The sequence below is a fragment of the Somniosus microcephalus genome, chromosome 18, assembly GCF_052327205.1.
Source record: "Somniosus microcephalus isolate GS21.2 chromosome 18, FLI_Smic_1.0, whole genome shotgun sequence".
NCBI classification, from domain to species: domain Eukaryota; kingdom Metazoa; phylum Chordata; class Chondrichthyes; order Squaliformes; family Somniosidae; genus Somniosus; species Somniosus microcephalus.
In genome coordinates this window covers 18,456,827-18,472,766 of record NC_141004.1, presented here as the reverse complement: position 1 = coordinate 18,472,766, position 15,940 = coordinate 18,456,827, and the positions used below count along the sequence as shown (strand labels likewise).

The 15,940-nt window shown below is 46.2% G+C and overlaps 2 protein-coding genes across 2 annotated transcripts in view; both read left to right on the top strand.

The window, feature by feature from the left end:
* LOC147105069 (uncharacterized) overlaps positions 1–12,799 on the top strand; it is a 33,656-nt gene extending 20,857 nt beyond the window's left edge. The window contains exons 2-4 of the mRNA XM_086011132.1: positions 1,270–1,358; positions 9,013–9,065; positions 10,420–12,799. Coding sequence (XP_085867258.1) covers positions 1,343–1,358; positions 9,013–9,065; positions 10,420–10,731 — 381 coding nt within the window. The 5' untranslated portion in view covers positions 1,270–1,342 and the 3' untranslated portion in view covers positions 10,732–12,799. The remainder of the gene's footprint in view (positions 1–1,269; positions 1,359–9,012; positions 9,066–10,419) is intronic.
* LOC147105068 (polymeric immunoglobulin receptor-like) overlaps positions 1–15,940 on the top strand; it is a 141,923-nt gene that overhangs the window by 90,455 nt on the left and 35,528 nt on the right. The window lies entirely within an intron of this gene.

The following is a 15,940-nucleotide window of genomic DNA, read 5'->3' as shown; positions in this document are numbered from 1 at the left end:
CACAGCAGGTCCGTCCGCACCTGTGGAGAAAACAGACACACTTTTGGTTCGGGTGCAGCACTTCTTCAGGATTCTTGTTCACACCAGAACCTAAAAATATCTGTTCACCCCGCAGATTCCGACGGAGCTGCTGAGCATTTCCAGCAACTTCTGTTTTTCTTTCAGATTTCTAGCACATGCAGTATATTTATTTTTACCAGATAAATGTTAATTATGTAACAAATGTTGAAAATCTATGCACTTTATTTTAGGGCATATCCCTATGTCTGTTCTGTTATATAAATTTGACAATGAAGATCATCTGAATATAAAATCCATAGAGTGCATGAAACTGTTGTTGCTTCGATTTTTTCAGGTGTCACCAGGTATTCTTTTGTTCTGTTGTTTTGTATGTGAAACTTACCACATGTTAAAATGGCTCAGTGGGTAGCACACTCGCCTTCTGGCAGAGGGTTGTGGATTCACGCCCCACTGCAGGGACTTGAGCGTAATATCTACGCTGACACGCCAGTGCAGTACTGAGGGAGTGCTGCGCTGCCGGGGGGTGCTGTCTTTCAGATCTTTCAGTTCTGCTTCGACAGCACCTCCCAAACCCGCAGCCTCTACCAACCAGAAGGACAAGGGCAGCAGGCGCATGGGAACACCACCACCTCCAAGATTCCCCTCCAAATCACACACCATCCTGACTTGGAAATATATCGCCGATCCTTCATTGTCGCTGGGTCAAAATCCTGGAACTCCCTCCCTAACAGCACCGTGGGAGCACCTTCACCACAGGGACTGCAGTGGTTCAAGAAGGTTGCTCACCGCCACCTTCTCAAGGGCAATTAGGGATGGGCAATAAATGCTGGCCTTGCCAGCAATGCCCACATCCCAGGAACGAATAAAAAAAAGATGAGACGTTATACCAAGGGCCCATCTGCCCTCTCAGGTGGAAGTAACAGATCCCGTGGCAATATTCCAACAAGAGCAAGGGAGTTCTCCTTAGCAGCCTGGCCAATATTTATCCCTTAATCAACACCACTAAAAAAAAACAGATTATCTGGTCACTATCATGTTGCTGTTTGTGGGACCTTGCTGTGCGCAAATTGAATGCCACATTTCCTATATTACAGCAGTACATTCAAAAGTACTTCATTGGCTGTAAAGTGCTTTGGGATGTCCTGAGGCCATGAAAGGTGCTATATAAATGCAAGTTCTTTCTTTAAACAAATGGCCAAGAATCAATTGAGACCCAGTGCTGACCTTTTCCTATTCTCTATACCACAGCCTGATTTATATTGTGCTCGGTGTGCTGGGGGCCCTTATTCTTGTGCTTGCTGTTTCTCTACTTTTCTACCGGATGCAAAACAACAAGGGTGAGTTTCTATTTTTCTTTAATTATTTCATTATATATCAATAGTTTGTTGCAGAATTAAAGAGAACATAGTTCATTGTAATCAACAAACACGTATGATTGTAATATTCTGCACATTCTAGTCTAGATGTATAAAACATGGAAGAATAATTAAGTTGTTACTCTTGCTAGGTAACAGCCAATATTCCCCTGAGCTCTGCAGGAAGCAAAATTGAACAATGGTTTAGAAAGATAGAGGTGTATGACAGGAAGCGATTCGGTAGAAGTGAGATTCAGATGGGCCTTGGTCTTTCTACTATGAAACTGAGCTGTTGGGTAGCGGCTGTTGTAATTGAAAGTGTTCAGGGTTTAACCAGCTAAATTTCTCTGCTTCGACCCAATTGTATTAAGTTGCAGTCAAACACAAGATATTTAAGAGAATTAGTTAGGGAGTCAGATGTGCAATATTGGAATGGTTACTGTTTGCTCAAGCAGATTCTCGATTCTCTGTGGAACTGGCTGCTGTAAGAGTAAAATCTAATGAGGTTTGGCTTCTTTTTGGAAATAGATCTGTTTAAGACCAAGCCAATCCTTCCCCTAGTCATACCACGGGAAATTTCTGTCAGCAATAACTTAAGGCAGTCATGAATGAAATGGGTTCATGATTGCCTTAAACTCATGCTCGCATGAATTTGCTGAGAGCACCTTGAGCACTCTTACAAAAAAAGTTGCAGCTGAAAAGATTTTCCGGTGATATTTTGTATTAGAACATTCGTTCAAATTTGACTGATTATCTGAAGCCAAAGCTTTGTACGGCGGGAATCCAGATGTGTTTGGCTTTGATGTCTAAACTAAAAAATTCAGATGTGAAATTCCAAAGGCTGAGCCCTAAAGATGACACGTGCTGGCTGGGATGTTCCAGCTTGGCAGCTAAAGCAGAGACAACACTACAAGAAGTTTATAAAAGTTAATAAAATCCACAATCTTCTCATTTTTCACCCATTGTTACTGTTTTTAAATAGAATCACAGAATCATAGAATGGTTACAGCACAGAAGGAAGCCATTTGGCCTGTCGAGCCCATGCAAGAGCACTTCAGATAGTCCCACTCCCCCGCCCTTTCCCCGTAGCCCTGCAAATTTTATTCCTTCAGGTACTTATCCAATTCCCTTTTGAAAGCCACGATTGAGTCTGCCTCCAACGCCCTTTCAAGTAGTGCATTCCAGATCCTAACCACTTGCTGCTTAAAAAAAAGTTTTCCCTCATGTCGCCTTTGGTTCTTCTGCCAATCACCTTAAATCTGTATCCTCTGGTTCTCAAGTAATGGGTCCTCTAGGAAAGAGTGATCATAACATGGTTGAATTTCAAATTCAGTTGGAGGGTGAGAAAGTTGTATCTCAAACCAGTATCCGGATCTTAAACAAAGGCAATTACAATGGCATGAGGGCAGAACTGGTTAAAGTGGACTGGAAAAATAAATTAAAAGGTAAGACAGTTGAAATATAGTGGCGGACATTTAAGGAGATATTTTATAACTCTCAACAAAAATATATTCCAGTGGGAAAGAAAGATTTTAAGAGAAGGGAGCACTATCCATGGCTAACTAAGGAAGTAAAGGATGGTGTCAAATTGAAAACGAAGGCATACAATGTTGCCAAAATTGGTGGGAGGCCAGAGGATTGGGAAATTTTTAAATAAAGAAAGAAATGAATTATGAGAGTAAACTGACAAGAAATATTAAAACAGAAAGTAAGAGCTTCTGCAGATATATAAAAAGGAAGAGAGTAGCTAAAGTAAATGTTGGTCTCTTAGAGGATGAGAATGGGGAATTAATAACGGGGAACGGGAAAATGGAAGAGACTCTGAACAAATATTTTGATCTGTCTTCATGGTAGAAGACACTAACAACATCCCAATAATGGATAATCAAGGGGCCACGGGGAGGGGGGAACTAATGACAATCACTATCACTAAGGAAAAAGTACTTGGTAAAATAATGGGACTAAAAGACGACAAGTCCCCTGGACCAGATGGCCTGCATCCCAGGGTCTTAAAAGAAGTGGCTGCAGAGATAGTGGATGCATTGGTTGCAATATACCAAAATTCCCTGGACTCTGGAGAGGTCCCAGTGGATTGGAAAACCGCAAATGTAACACCCCTATTTAAGAAAGGAGACAGAAAGCAGGAAACTATAGACCAATTAGCCTAACATCTGTCATTGGGAAAATGCATGACCTAGAAACGGGGCGCCAAGCTGGCCTGGGCGCCAGACTTTCCGCTCCAGATGGAGCCGCTTGCGCCAGCGCGATATTCAGTTTCAGTGCCCCAAACGGAAACGCGGCGCTGCTCGAGGCGCCCCGCGTCCCTCTTGGGGCGCTGAAACTGAATATCGCAGCGCAACGTGCTGCAGCGCCACACGCTGCGGCACGGTGTGCTGCGGTACTGCAGGCCTTCCTCCCCTTCTGAAAGGGGAGGGGCCTGCACCAGCGCAATCTCCGATCGCGAGTGCCGGCAAAAGAGCCCGGCACTGAGGAGAAGTGCCGGGCTCTTGGGACACAGCCGGCACTGCCCGGGGGGGGGATCAGGAGGCCGGGGAGGGCGGCGCGAGGAGGTGCTGGCAGGCGGCCAGCGAGAAAAATGGCCGCCCCACACCTTTCCTTTAATTAGCGCCACTACCGCCACAGGTAGGCCCCCCTGAACTGGTCGCGAATTGCGACCGGCGTTACAGGGGGGGCGACCCAATATCGCATTCGGGGCAGTAGCGGGATGCTGCGCACACCGATGACGTCATCGGTGGTGGCGCAGCGCTACAGGCTAACGCTGCCATTAGCGCCCCACTAAATTTCACGGGAGGCGTGGCCAGTGGCGCTAAAACCACTGAGTGCCCTCTTTAGGTGCTAACTGGTGACACAGCCCACCGAATTTCTAGGCCCATGAGTCCTTCATGAAGGAAGCAGTAGCAGAGCATTTGGAAAATCATAATGCAGTCAAGCAGAGTCAGCATGGTTTTAGGAAAGGGAAATCATGTTTAACAAATTTGCTGGAGTTCTTTGAGGATGTAACGAGCAGGGTGGATAAGATTGAGCCAGTGGATGTGGTGTATTTGGATTTCCAGAAGGCATTCGATAAGGTGCCACATAAAAGGTTACTGCATAAGAAAAGAGCTCACGGAGTTGGGGGTAATATATTAGCATGGATAGAGAATTGGCTAACTAACAGAAAGCAGAGAGTCAGGATAAATGGGTCATTTGGCAAACGGTAACTAATGGGGTGCCACAGGGATCGGTGCTGGGACCTCAACTATTTACAATCTACATTAATGACTTGGATGAAGCGACCGAGTGTAATGTAGCCAAGTTTGTGGATGATACAAAGATGGGTGGGAAAGCAAGTTGTGCAAAGGACTCAAAGAATCTGCAAAGGGATATAGACAGGCTAAGTGAGTGGGCAAACATTTGGCAGATGGAGTGTAATGCGGGAAAGTACGAGGTTATCCACTTTGGCAGGAAAAAAAAAGCAAATTATTATTTAAATGGAGAGAGATTACAAAATGCTACAGTTCAGAAGGACCTGGGGGTCCTTGTGCATGAAACACAAAAAGTTAGTATGCAGGTGCAGCAAGTAATCAAAAAGGCAAATGGAATGTTGGAGTTGGGGTTTGGAGTATAAAAGCAGGAAGGTACTGCTACAACTGTACAGGATATTGGTGAGTCCACACCTTGAATACTGCGTACAGTTTTGGTCTCCTTATTTAAGGAAGGATATACTTGCATTGGAGGCAGTTCAGAGACGATTCACACGATTGATTCCTGAGATGAGGGGGTTGACTTATGAAGAAAGCTTGAGCTGGTTGGGCCCATATTCATTGGAATTTAGAAGAATGAGAGGTGATCTAATTGAAACATATAAGATACTGAGGGGGCTCGACAAGGTAGATGCAGAGAGGGTGTTTCCCCTCGTGGGGAAATCTAGAACTCGGGGGCACAGTTTCAGAATAAAGAGTCGCCCTTTTAGAACTGAGATGAGGAGGAATTTCTTCTGAGGGTCGTAAATCTGTGGAATTCTCTGCCCCAGAGAACTGTGGAGGCTGGGTCATTAAATACATTTAAGGTGGAGATAGACAGATTTTTGCAAGATAAGGGAGTGAAGAGTTATGGGGAGCAGGCAGGGAAGTGGCTTTGAGCCCAAGATCAGCCATGATCTTATTGAATGGCGGAGCAAGCTCGAGGGGCCAAGTGGCCAATTCCTGCTCCAATTTCTTATGTTCTTATGTTCTTAATACAGGAAACTTTTTTTTATCCAGCACCGACGGGACCGGCGTGGCGCCGGTTGATCAAAAAGTCCAGATTACAGAGAGGTATACTTACCAAGGTACGAGAGCCCTATACATGGCCACAGGTCACAGGTGCAGGAGCCCCGGTTACACTGCACTTGTGCAGGAGTCCCAGTTACACGGCCACAGATCCAGGAACCCCGGTTACACGGCCACTAATATATAGTAAAACGTACCTGAACCTACTCCTGAATTTTGCCGGTTAGAGAGAGTTTCCTGTAGAAGTTTTCAAAAATATGAATGGTTCTGAGCGAGTGAATAGGGAAAAATGATTTTGTCTGGTTGGGGTGTCGGTGATGAGGGGATCATCAATTTAAAATTGTTACCAAGACACTGGTTAGGAAATGGTTCTTTATTCAAAGGGTTATTGGAGCATGGAATGCTTTGTCACAGGGAGTGGTAAAGACCCTTGGGTCTTTTAAAGGGAAATTGGCTAATGATTTGAAGCAGAGGGATATACAGAGCCTTGAAGAGCGAGCAAAGACATTAGCCTTAGTATTGGATTGCTCCAGCAAAGAGCTGCCACAAACAGCTATGGTTCTCTGAGACAAATGCTATTCATGGACCAACAAGGAGGACGAATTTTCCGCTGCTAATGCTTCTCCTGAGATCGCTGAGGTGACAATCTCTAAGATTTCTCCCAGCTGCTTATAGTGAAACCACTATTCTCGGCCATGGAGATGATTGGGTAATTCCCTGTCAAACGCGCCTGGAGGCTGCACTGCTGTAAGTGACTGGGATTGATTTTATGCACATAATTTGCACGTAGCTATCTTCCACACCACATTTTGCTGGAGAAATAATCAAATTGTATTATGTAACGACCCTTCACTCACTGCATTTTTCTGGAGAAATCACCCTGTTTTTATCAGGAGAAGTGGCCATAGTTTCGATCATGAGTTCTGCTCCTCTAGTTCATAGAGATTCTTTTAAGTAGACTCTGTAGACTGTTTGCTGCAATGCACTGTTGAAATAGACTCTGCTGGGTAAATAGACATTGTTTGCGTTACTGTTTTCTTATTAAATAGATTTTCTTTGCTATAAAATAAATTAGTCCTGCCCTGCCTCCAACTCATTGGCTGACACAGTGCAACTCATTGGCTGACATAGTGATAGAAATAATAAAGATTTCTATAGTGCCGTTCACAACTATCGGACGTCACAAAGTGCTTTACAGCCAATTAAGTACCTTATTTTTTGAAGTGTAGTCACTGTTATAACGTAGGAAATGCAGCAGCCAATTTGCACACAGTAAGTTCTCACAAACAGCGAGGTGATAATGACCAGATAATCTGTTTTTGTTATGTTACATAGATACATAGAAGATAGGAGCAGGAGTAGGCCACTCGGCCCTCCGAGCCTGTTCCGCCATTTAATGAGATCATGGCTGATCATCCAAATTCAGTACACTGTCCCTGCTTTCTCCCCAAATCCATTGATCCCTTTAGCCTTAAGAAATATATCTAACTCCTTCTTGAATATATTTAATGAACTGGCCTCAACTGCCTTCTGTGGTAGAGAATTCCACAGGTTCACCACTCCCTGGGTGAAGAAATTCCTCCTCATCTCTGTCCTAAATGGCTTACCCCTTATCCTTAGACTATGACCCCTGGTTCTGGACTCCCCCACCATTGGGAACATCCTTCCTGCATCTAGTCTGTCTAGTCCTGTTAGAATTTTATAAGTTTCAATGAACTCTCATTCTTCTAAACTCTAGCGAATATAAGCCTAATCGACCCAATCTCTCTTCATACGTCATTCCGGCCATCCCAGGTATCAGTCTGGTGAACCTTCACTGCACTCTCTCCATGGCAAGAACATCCTTCCTCAGATAAGGTGACCAAAACTGCACACAATACTCAAGGTGTGGTCTCACCAAGGCCATGTACAACTGCAGCAAGACATCCTTGTCCTGTACTCGAATCCTCTCGCTATGATGGCCAACATACCATTTACCTTCTTAACCGTCTGCTGCACCTGCATGCTTACCTTCAGTGACTGGTACACAAGGACACCCAGGTCTCGTTGCACTTCCCCTTTTCCCAATCTATTGCTGTTCAGATAATAATCTGTCTTCCTGTTTTTGCCACCGAAGTGGATAACCTCGCATTTACCCACATTATACTGCATTTGCCATGCATCTGCCCAATCACCCAATCTGTCCAAATCATACTGGAGTTTCTCTGCATCCTCCTCACACCACACATGCCCACCCAGCTTTGTGTCGTCTGCAAACTTGGAGATATTACATCTAGTTCCCTCGTCTAGATCATTTATATATATTGTGAATAGCTGGGGTCCTAGCACCGATCCCTGAGGTACCCCACTAGTCACTGCCTGCCACTCGGAAAAGGACCTGTTTATTCCAACTCTTTGCTTCCTGTCTGCCAACCAGTTCTCTATCCAAGACAGTACCTTACCCCCAAACCCGTGTGCTTTAACTTTGCACGCTAATCTCTTATGCAGGACCTTATCGAAAGCCTTACGAAAGTCCAAATACACCACATCCACTGGTTCTCCCTTATCTATTCTACCAGTAACATCCTCAAAAAATTCCAGTAGATTAGTCAAGCGTGATTTACCTTTTGTAAATCCATGTTGACTTTGTCCGATCCTGTCACTGTTTTCCAAGTGCTCTGCTATTACTTCTTGGTTGAGAGATAAACATTAGCCAAAATAGTGTCATGGGATCTTATACGTCCACCTGAGAGAGCAGATAGGGCCTCAGATTAACGTCTCATCCAAAAGACAGCATCTCCGACAGTGCGGCACTCCCTCAGTACTGCACTGGAGTGTCAGCCTAGATTTTTGTGCAAAAGTCTCTGGAGTGGGATTTGAACCCACAACCTTCTGACTCAGAGGTGAAGGTATTACCAACTAAGCCACTGGCTGACTCTGAGTTCTTCCTCTGATGAATTGTTTGGCCTGTCACTGATGGCACAACAGATCAGGAGATCCTTTTCAGGGTAGAATTGATCAGTCTTTGTGTTTCAAAGCCCTAAATACACAGGAGGCTAATTTACACCTTCACGTCTTGGGCAATAATCTGACAGAGCACCTCATAGAAATCAACGGGATGAAAATCAGGTTCTGCAACAGGCAGGTGATCTGATGCATCAGACGGTGAAGGTGAAAGTTACCTCCATTCTTTCTGAATATTATGCATAATAACCAGAGCAGTTTTACGCTCTATGTAGGGAATCATAGGTGCAATGTAGATGAGGTTCACATGAATGTAGATCTATGTAAGGCTGTGTACGCTGAAACACGTGCTCAGTTTGGACATTTTAAACATATTAACCGTTCCTGTTATAGCTTTCAACAGTAACATTGTAATTTTTCAGATACAAACTGCATAATATGTCATGGAGGAGACAATACTCTTAAGGATAATCAGGTAAGGATATTAAGTATGAATTCACTGAACAATGTTTTGAAATTTGCAAAACTGGATTACATAGAATTTACAGCACAGAAACAGGCCATTCGCCCAACTGGTCTATGCTGGCGTTTATGCTCCACACGAGCCTCCCACAAACCCATCTTCATCGAACCCGATCAGCATATCCTTCTATTCCTCATGTGCTTATCTAGCTTCCCCGTAAATGCGTCTACGCTATTCACCTCAACTACTCCTTGGTTTGGCTACAATCTTGAATATCATTACTGAGGGGCACAGAGGGAGGTTGGCCTTGGCTCTACTGTTAGAAATGAGCCTTTGTTAATTGTTTAACCCGGTCTTTGCATTTGATGACTTTTCTCAGTCTACATTTTCATACAGCCCTGTAAAGACCCAAGTACTAATGCAAGAACTGAAAAAAGCTTTTAAGAACAGGAACAGGTCATCAGACCCAACCAGCCCGTCACAATCTTGTACACCTCTATCAAATCACCCCTCAACCTCCTTTGCTCTAATGAAAACAAATCCAGCTTCTCCAACCTGTCCTTGTAGCTAAGATTCCCCATCCCCGGAACCATTCTGGTAAATCTCCTCTGCACCCTCTCAAGGGCCTAAAGTGTGGTGGCCAGAACTGGACGCAATACTCCAGTTCTGGCCTAACCAGCGCTTTATAAAGGTTCAGTTTAACTTCTCTACTTTTGTACTCAATACCTCTATTTATGAAGCCCTGCTATGTCACCTGTGAGATGGTGATATGTAAGGTGTTATCATACTCTCTTGGAAAATTAAAAACTTATGGAAAGATTGAGCAGGCTGGGGCACTTTTCTGAAAAGAGAAGACTGAGGGGTGACCTGATAGACATCTTCAAGATTATGAAAGGGTTTGATAGTGTAAACGTAGAGAAGACGTTTCCACTTATGGGCGAGACCACAACTGGGGGCAATAACTACAAGATAGTCACTAATAAATCCAATAGGGAATTCAGCAGAAACCTCTTTACCCAGAGACTGGTCAGAATGTGGAACTCACTACCACAGGGAGTAGTTGTGGCGAATAGCATCGAGGCATTCAAGGGGAAGCTAAATAAGCACTTGGGGGAGAAAGGAATAGAAGGATATGTTGATGGGGTGAGATGGCGAGGGGTGGAAGGAGGCTCGAGTGGAGCAGAAACACCGGCACAGACCAGTTGGGCCGAATGGCATGTTTCAGTGCTGTAAATAATTTGTCGTACTTTGTAATACTTTGTAAACTGATTTGTAACAATCTAGAAATAGATTTCTCCTCCTAACAGCACAAATCACCATTCAAGTTAATCAGAAATAAATTGGACCTTGTATTATTTTATTTTAGCAATTGGCAGCAGCAGAAGGGAGCACTTTATACGCAAGTGTAAAGCACATTCCATGTAGCTCAGCAGAAACACCCAGCGAGGGAGCTGCCCAGTTGAGTAACGACGAAAATGAAATCACGTATGCAAGAGTGCAGTTTCAAAAGAGATCGACAGCACGGAGCGGTGAGGTGGCAAGGCACTCAGTTAACAACGAGGACAGTATCATCTACAGTGGTATCAAGATTCAAAGCCAGCCCCCAAAGAACAATAGAGAACCTCCATCACTTGATACTCCACAGGACTCTGAAATGACAATTTATGCTAAAGCTTGATCTTAGGAAAACCATTCATGTGGTACATGTGTTGCTTATTGTTTTACTTTGCCTTTCAGTTGCATTGAATTTCAGCTGCTATGAGCTGCCCGCATACTTCCTTTGTCCAACACATTCTGTAACTTCTGAGTTGCTCTCTCCAATTCCACTGCTCCTCCCAGTTTGGTATCATCAGCAAATGTAATCAACTTACATTGAGTTTCTGAGTCCAGGTCATGGATGTAAATGAGAAATAGTAGCGGTCCCAATACCGGGCCTTGCAACACCCCACTTAGTACCCATTCCCCTCCCACACCTCGACCCCACCATAACTCCTCTAAGGGGTTAGCTTTGGCTCACCATCAAACTCTTGACTCTCAGTCAGAAAGTCGTGGGTTCAAGCCCCGCTCCAGAGCTTGAGCCCATAATCCAGGCTGATCCCGACAGTGCAGCATTCCCAGATGAGGGAGTGCTGCACTATCGGAACTGCCATCTTTTGGGTGAGACGTTAAACTGAGGCCTCTCCTGCCATCTCAGGTGGATGCAAAAGATCCCATAGAACTATTCAAAGAGTTCTTCCAGTGTCCTGGCCAATATTTATCCCTTAACCAACATCACTTAAACAGTTTGGCCTAGAAATTCGGTGGGCCAGCTGCTTGCGCCCGCCGGAAATTCAGTTTCAGCGTCCCAAACGGAAGCAGGGCGCTGCTCGAGGCACCCCGCATCCGTCTTGGGGCGCTGCAACTGAATATCGCAGCGCAACGTGCCACAGCGCCACACGCTGCGGCACGGCGCGCTGCGGTACTGCAGGCCTTCCTCCCCTTCTTAAAGGGCAGGGGCCTGCGCCAACGCGATCAGAGATCGCGAGTGCCGGCAAAAGAGCCCAGCACTGAGGAGAAGGCTGGGGACGGCGGCGCGAGGCGATGCTGGCAGGCAGCCAGCAAAAAAAAGGGCCGCCCCGCACCTCCCCTTTAATTAGCACCACTACCGCTGTAGGTCGGCCCCCCTGAACCGGTCACAGATTGCGACCGGCGTTACAATGGGGGGCGCGACCAAATATCGCGATCGGGGCGGTAGCGGGCTGCTGCGCACACCGATGATGTCATTGGTGGTGGCGCAGCGCTACAGGCTAACGCCGCCATTAGCGCCCCGCTAAATTTCGCGGGAGGCGAGACCGGTGGTGCTAAACCCACTAAGTGCCCTCTTTGGGCGCTAACTGGTGGCGCAGTCCACCGAATTTCTAGGCATTTATTTGTTCATTCATCTAACTGCTGTTTGTGGGACCTTGCTGTACACAAATTGGCTGCCGCATTTCCTTACATAACAACAGTGACTACATTTCAAAAATACTTCATTGGCTGTGAAATACTTTGGGGTGTCCTGAGGTCATGAAAGACGCTATATAAATTGCAAGTTCTTTTTTTCTTTCTTTTCTAATGAGCATTAGTTTCTTGGTACCATTCAGATAGTTTCTTATCCATTCCCAGGGTTTACCCTGAATAACCAGAGCTTTGGGTCTAACTAATAGCCTTTCATGAGGGACTTTGTCAAATGCCTTTTGAAAATCGTAGAGCTTTCCAGATTCCACTGGGGATGTTACTTCCTCCAAGAAGTCAAGAAGGTTGGTCAGGTGATACCTTCCCCTTCCGAATCGATGTTACTCTTTACTAGGTTATCATTCTGTAGATACTTCTCCAGTTTACTCCCAACAATAAGTTCCACTATTTGCCATGAATGGAAGTGAGACTAATGGATCTGTAGCTGCCTGTGTCGGTTTTATTAGAGTGGAGCAAGTGGAGCAGCTTCTGAAAGGCCACACTCAACCTCATCCTGCTGTGCCTCTCATCACATCCCCATCACTCTGCCTTCCCTACCCTACTCCTGCACATCCTTACTCATACCAACTTACCTTGCACCTCCACCCATCCCTCTCTATCTACATTATCACTTCCCCCATCGCACTAGCCACCCCTCACACTGAATCATACCAACTAATAACATACAGGGTAGGCACTTGGGTGTTTTATCCAATGTTCATGTGAAGTTTCTGTTAATGTGCTGTCAAACATTAAAACCTTTATTTTCAACAGTTTGCGTTCCTGGACAGATTTGTGTGCACATTTGGAAGTGGCTTAGCGAATTGCAGTGAATGGTGAGACATAACGGTACCCCCTGCACTGGTGGTGGGTGTGAAAGGAATGGCTTGGGCATTGTAGGGATGCTTTATGGTGTTGGTGTGGGGTGGTGCCAACCTGGCGCATCATGTGGCAGCCAGGGTGTACAGCGTCAAGTGAAGTAAATGTGGCCATGGTAAAGCCACCCCTGGCCTCCCGGGCAGCAATGTGCTCGGGTGCTGATTCCCTCTGTCCTGTGCAGCAACAGGTGATTGCGGAGAAGGTTGGTGTTGTTGTTTGTGCTGCTGGTGTGCCTGGTTCTGCTGTTGTTGGGGCTGATCATGGTCAGGTTCTGAGGACCAAGGTGAAACAGTATAAACAGTACCCATGCTAATGGAATACATGGCATGTGAAGTTGAGATGACAGAAGCAAGCTGTCAATGGTGAGAGAGGTTGTTCCAGTTTGCTCCATACATTTTTAGCCTACATAAAGCTCAATCTGATTTCCAAATGGAGTAAGCAACAGCTTCTGAGCTTAGAAAGTGAGCAGTTGTGAGGTGGGAGCTTTTATAGCACATTTCAAGCTGTCAAGTAATCAGCTCATTCAATGACCATTCAACTCCCACCTCAGCTTAACAGACATGATCCCTGAGCAGCGTGGACCCCTTGGGAGAGCAGTTATCGAGAAAAGGTAAAGGTAAATGTATTATTAATGATCTTTCAACAAGGCAATAATCAGCTTAATTGGGTTCCCCGCCGCTGCATGTCGGGTCTGCTCAGCACTGACAGACCCGACATTGGGAAAGGCGCGTGGCGGTGGGTTGACAGCGGGGTCCTGACTCACTATCAAAAAACCCACCTTTCCACCCGATCCACCACCGATCCCACCCGATGACCTCCCAGAATATTCCGTCCCTAGAGACAGAAAATACAATTAAAAATTCTGCATAGATTCCAAAAGGCTAAATCATGCTTAACTAACCTGATAAACAACTTTGAAAAGGTAACAGAGAGTAGACAAGGGTAATGTAGCAGATGTCATATACTTAAGATTAAAAAAAAACCTTTGATAAGGTACCACACAGAAGGCTCATGACAAAGGTTAGGGCATGTGGAGTCTGGGGACAAATATCCGAATGAATAGTAAATTGGCAAAAAATAGAAAACAGTAGTTATTCAGATTGGAGGAATTAGAAAGCGGTGTTCCACAAGGATCAGTGCTGGGACCACTGTTATTCATAATTTACATTAATAATTTGGACTTAGGAATAAGTAACCCAATATCAAAATTTGGAGATAATACCAAACTGGGGGATAACACTGAGGAAGAATTCAACATAATATAAGACGTTAGAAAACTTGCAGACTGGGCAGTTAAGTGGCAAATGAACTTCAACATAGATAAATATGAGGTGATGCACTTTGGTACGAAAACAGAAACATCACCTACAACTGAGAGAATAAGGGATAAGCGCCCCCGTGACCGATTTTCCCAGGTAGCGCCCCAAGAGGGAGGAGCGGCGCTACTGGAAGCGCCCTGCGTCCCTCTTGGGGCGCTGCGAGCCAATATCGCGGCGCTACGTGCTGCAGCGCCTCGCGCTGCGGGAGATCGCGCCTGGGTACTGCAGGCCTTCCTCCCCTTATTAAAGGGGAGGGGCCTGGCCCAGCGCGAACCTGCGCCCAGCTGGGCCACCAGGGATTGGGAGTGCCGGCAAACGTGCCCGGCACACAAGAGGAGTGCCGGGCTCACGGAGAGCAGCCGGCACCCAGCGGGGGGCTTCACAGGGGCCGGGGACAGCAATGGGGGCAGGTGCTGGCAGGCGGCCAGCATAAAAATGGCTGCCCACCACCTCCCCTTTAACTAGCGCCGCCCCAGCCACAGGTAGTCCCCCCTGACCCCGGCGGACATACCGTCCGGCAATGTGTCGGGGGGCACCACCCAATATGACGTCATCGCCGGCGGCGCAGCGCCGCTAACAGTTAACACCTCCACTACAAGCCCACTGACTCCCACAGCTACCTAGACTACACTTCTACCCACCCTGCTTCCAGTAAGGACTCTATTCCATTCTCCCAGTTTCTCCGTCTCCACTGCGTCTGTTCTGACAATCCCACCTTCCATACTAGTGCTTCCGATAAATCTTCCTTTTTTCTCAACCGAGGATTCCCCTCTATCGTGGTTGGCATGGCCCTCGACCGTGTCCGTTCCATTTCCCGCACTTCTGCTCTCACCCTTTCCCTCCCTCCCAGAACCACAATAGCGTTCCCCTTGTCCTCACCTTTCACCCCACTAGCCTTCGCATTCAACGGATGATCCTCCGCCATTTCCGCCACCCCCAGCATGATCCCACCACCAAATGCATCTTCCCCTTCCCTCCCCTTTCAGCATTCCGAAGGGACCGCTCCCTCCACAACAACGTGGTCCACTCCTCAATCACCTCCAACAGCCCCTCCCCTCCCCACGGTGCCTTCCCGTGCAAGCGCAGGAGATGCAACACCTGCCCTTTTACCTCCTCCATTCCCACTGTCCAGGGCCGCAAACACCCCTTCCAGGTGAAACAGCGATTTACTTGTACTTCTTGCAATTTATTATACTGTATTCGCTGTTCACGATGCAGACTCCTCTACATTGGGTGACAGCTTTGCGGAACACCTCCGTACAGTCTGTAAGGGTGACCGCGCGCTTCCGGTCGCTTGTCACTTTAATTCTCCGCTCCACTCCCACTCTGACCTCGGCCTCTTACACTATTCCAATGAAGCTCAACGTAAGCTCGAGGAACAGCAGCTCATCTTTCGATTAGGCACCTTACAGCCTTCAGGATTCAACATTGAGTTCAACAATTTCAGGCTGTAACCCCTGCCCCTATTTTCCACATGCCAGCTGTTGATGATTCTGCCATTCCCATTTGCAACATTTAACGACTCCTGCCTTCCACCCTATCACAGGCCCTTCCTTTTGTTCTTTCTTCATCTCCCCCTTTCCCTGTCTCTGCACCTGCTTAAAACCTCTTACATTTCTAACTTTTTCCAGTTCTGACAAAGGGTCTGTTTCTCTCTCCATGGATGCTGCCTGGCCTGCTGAGTGTTTCCAGCATTTTCTGTTGTTATTTCAGATT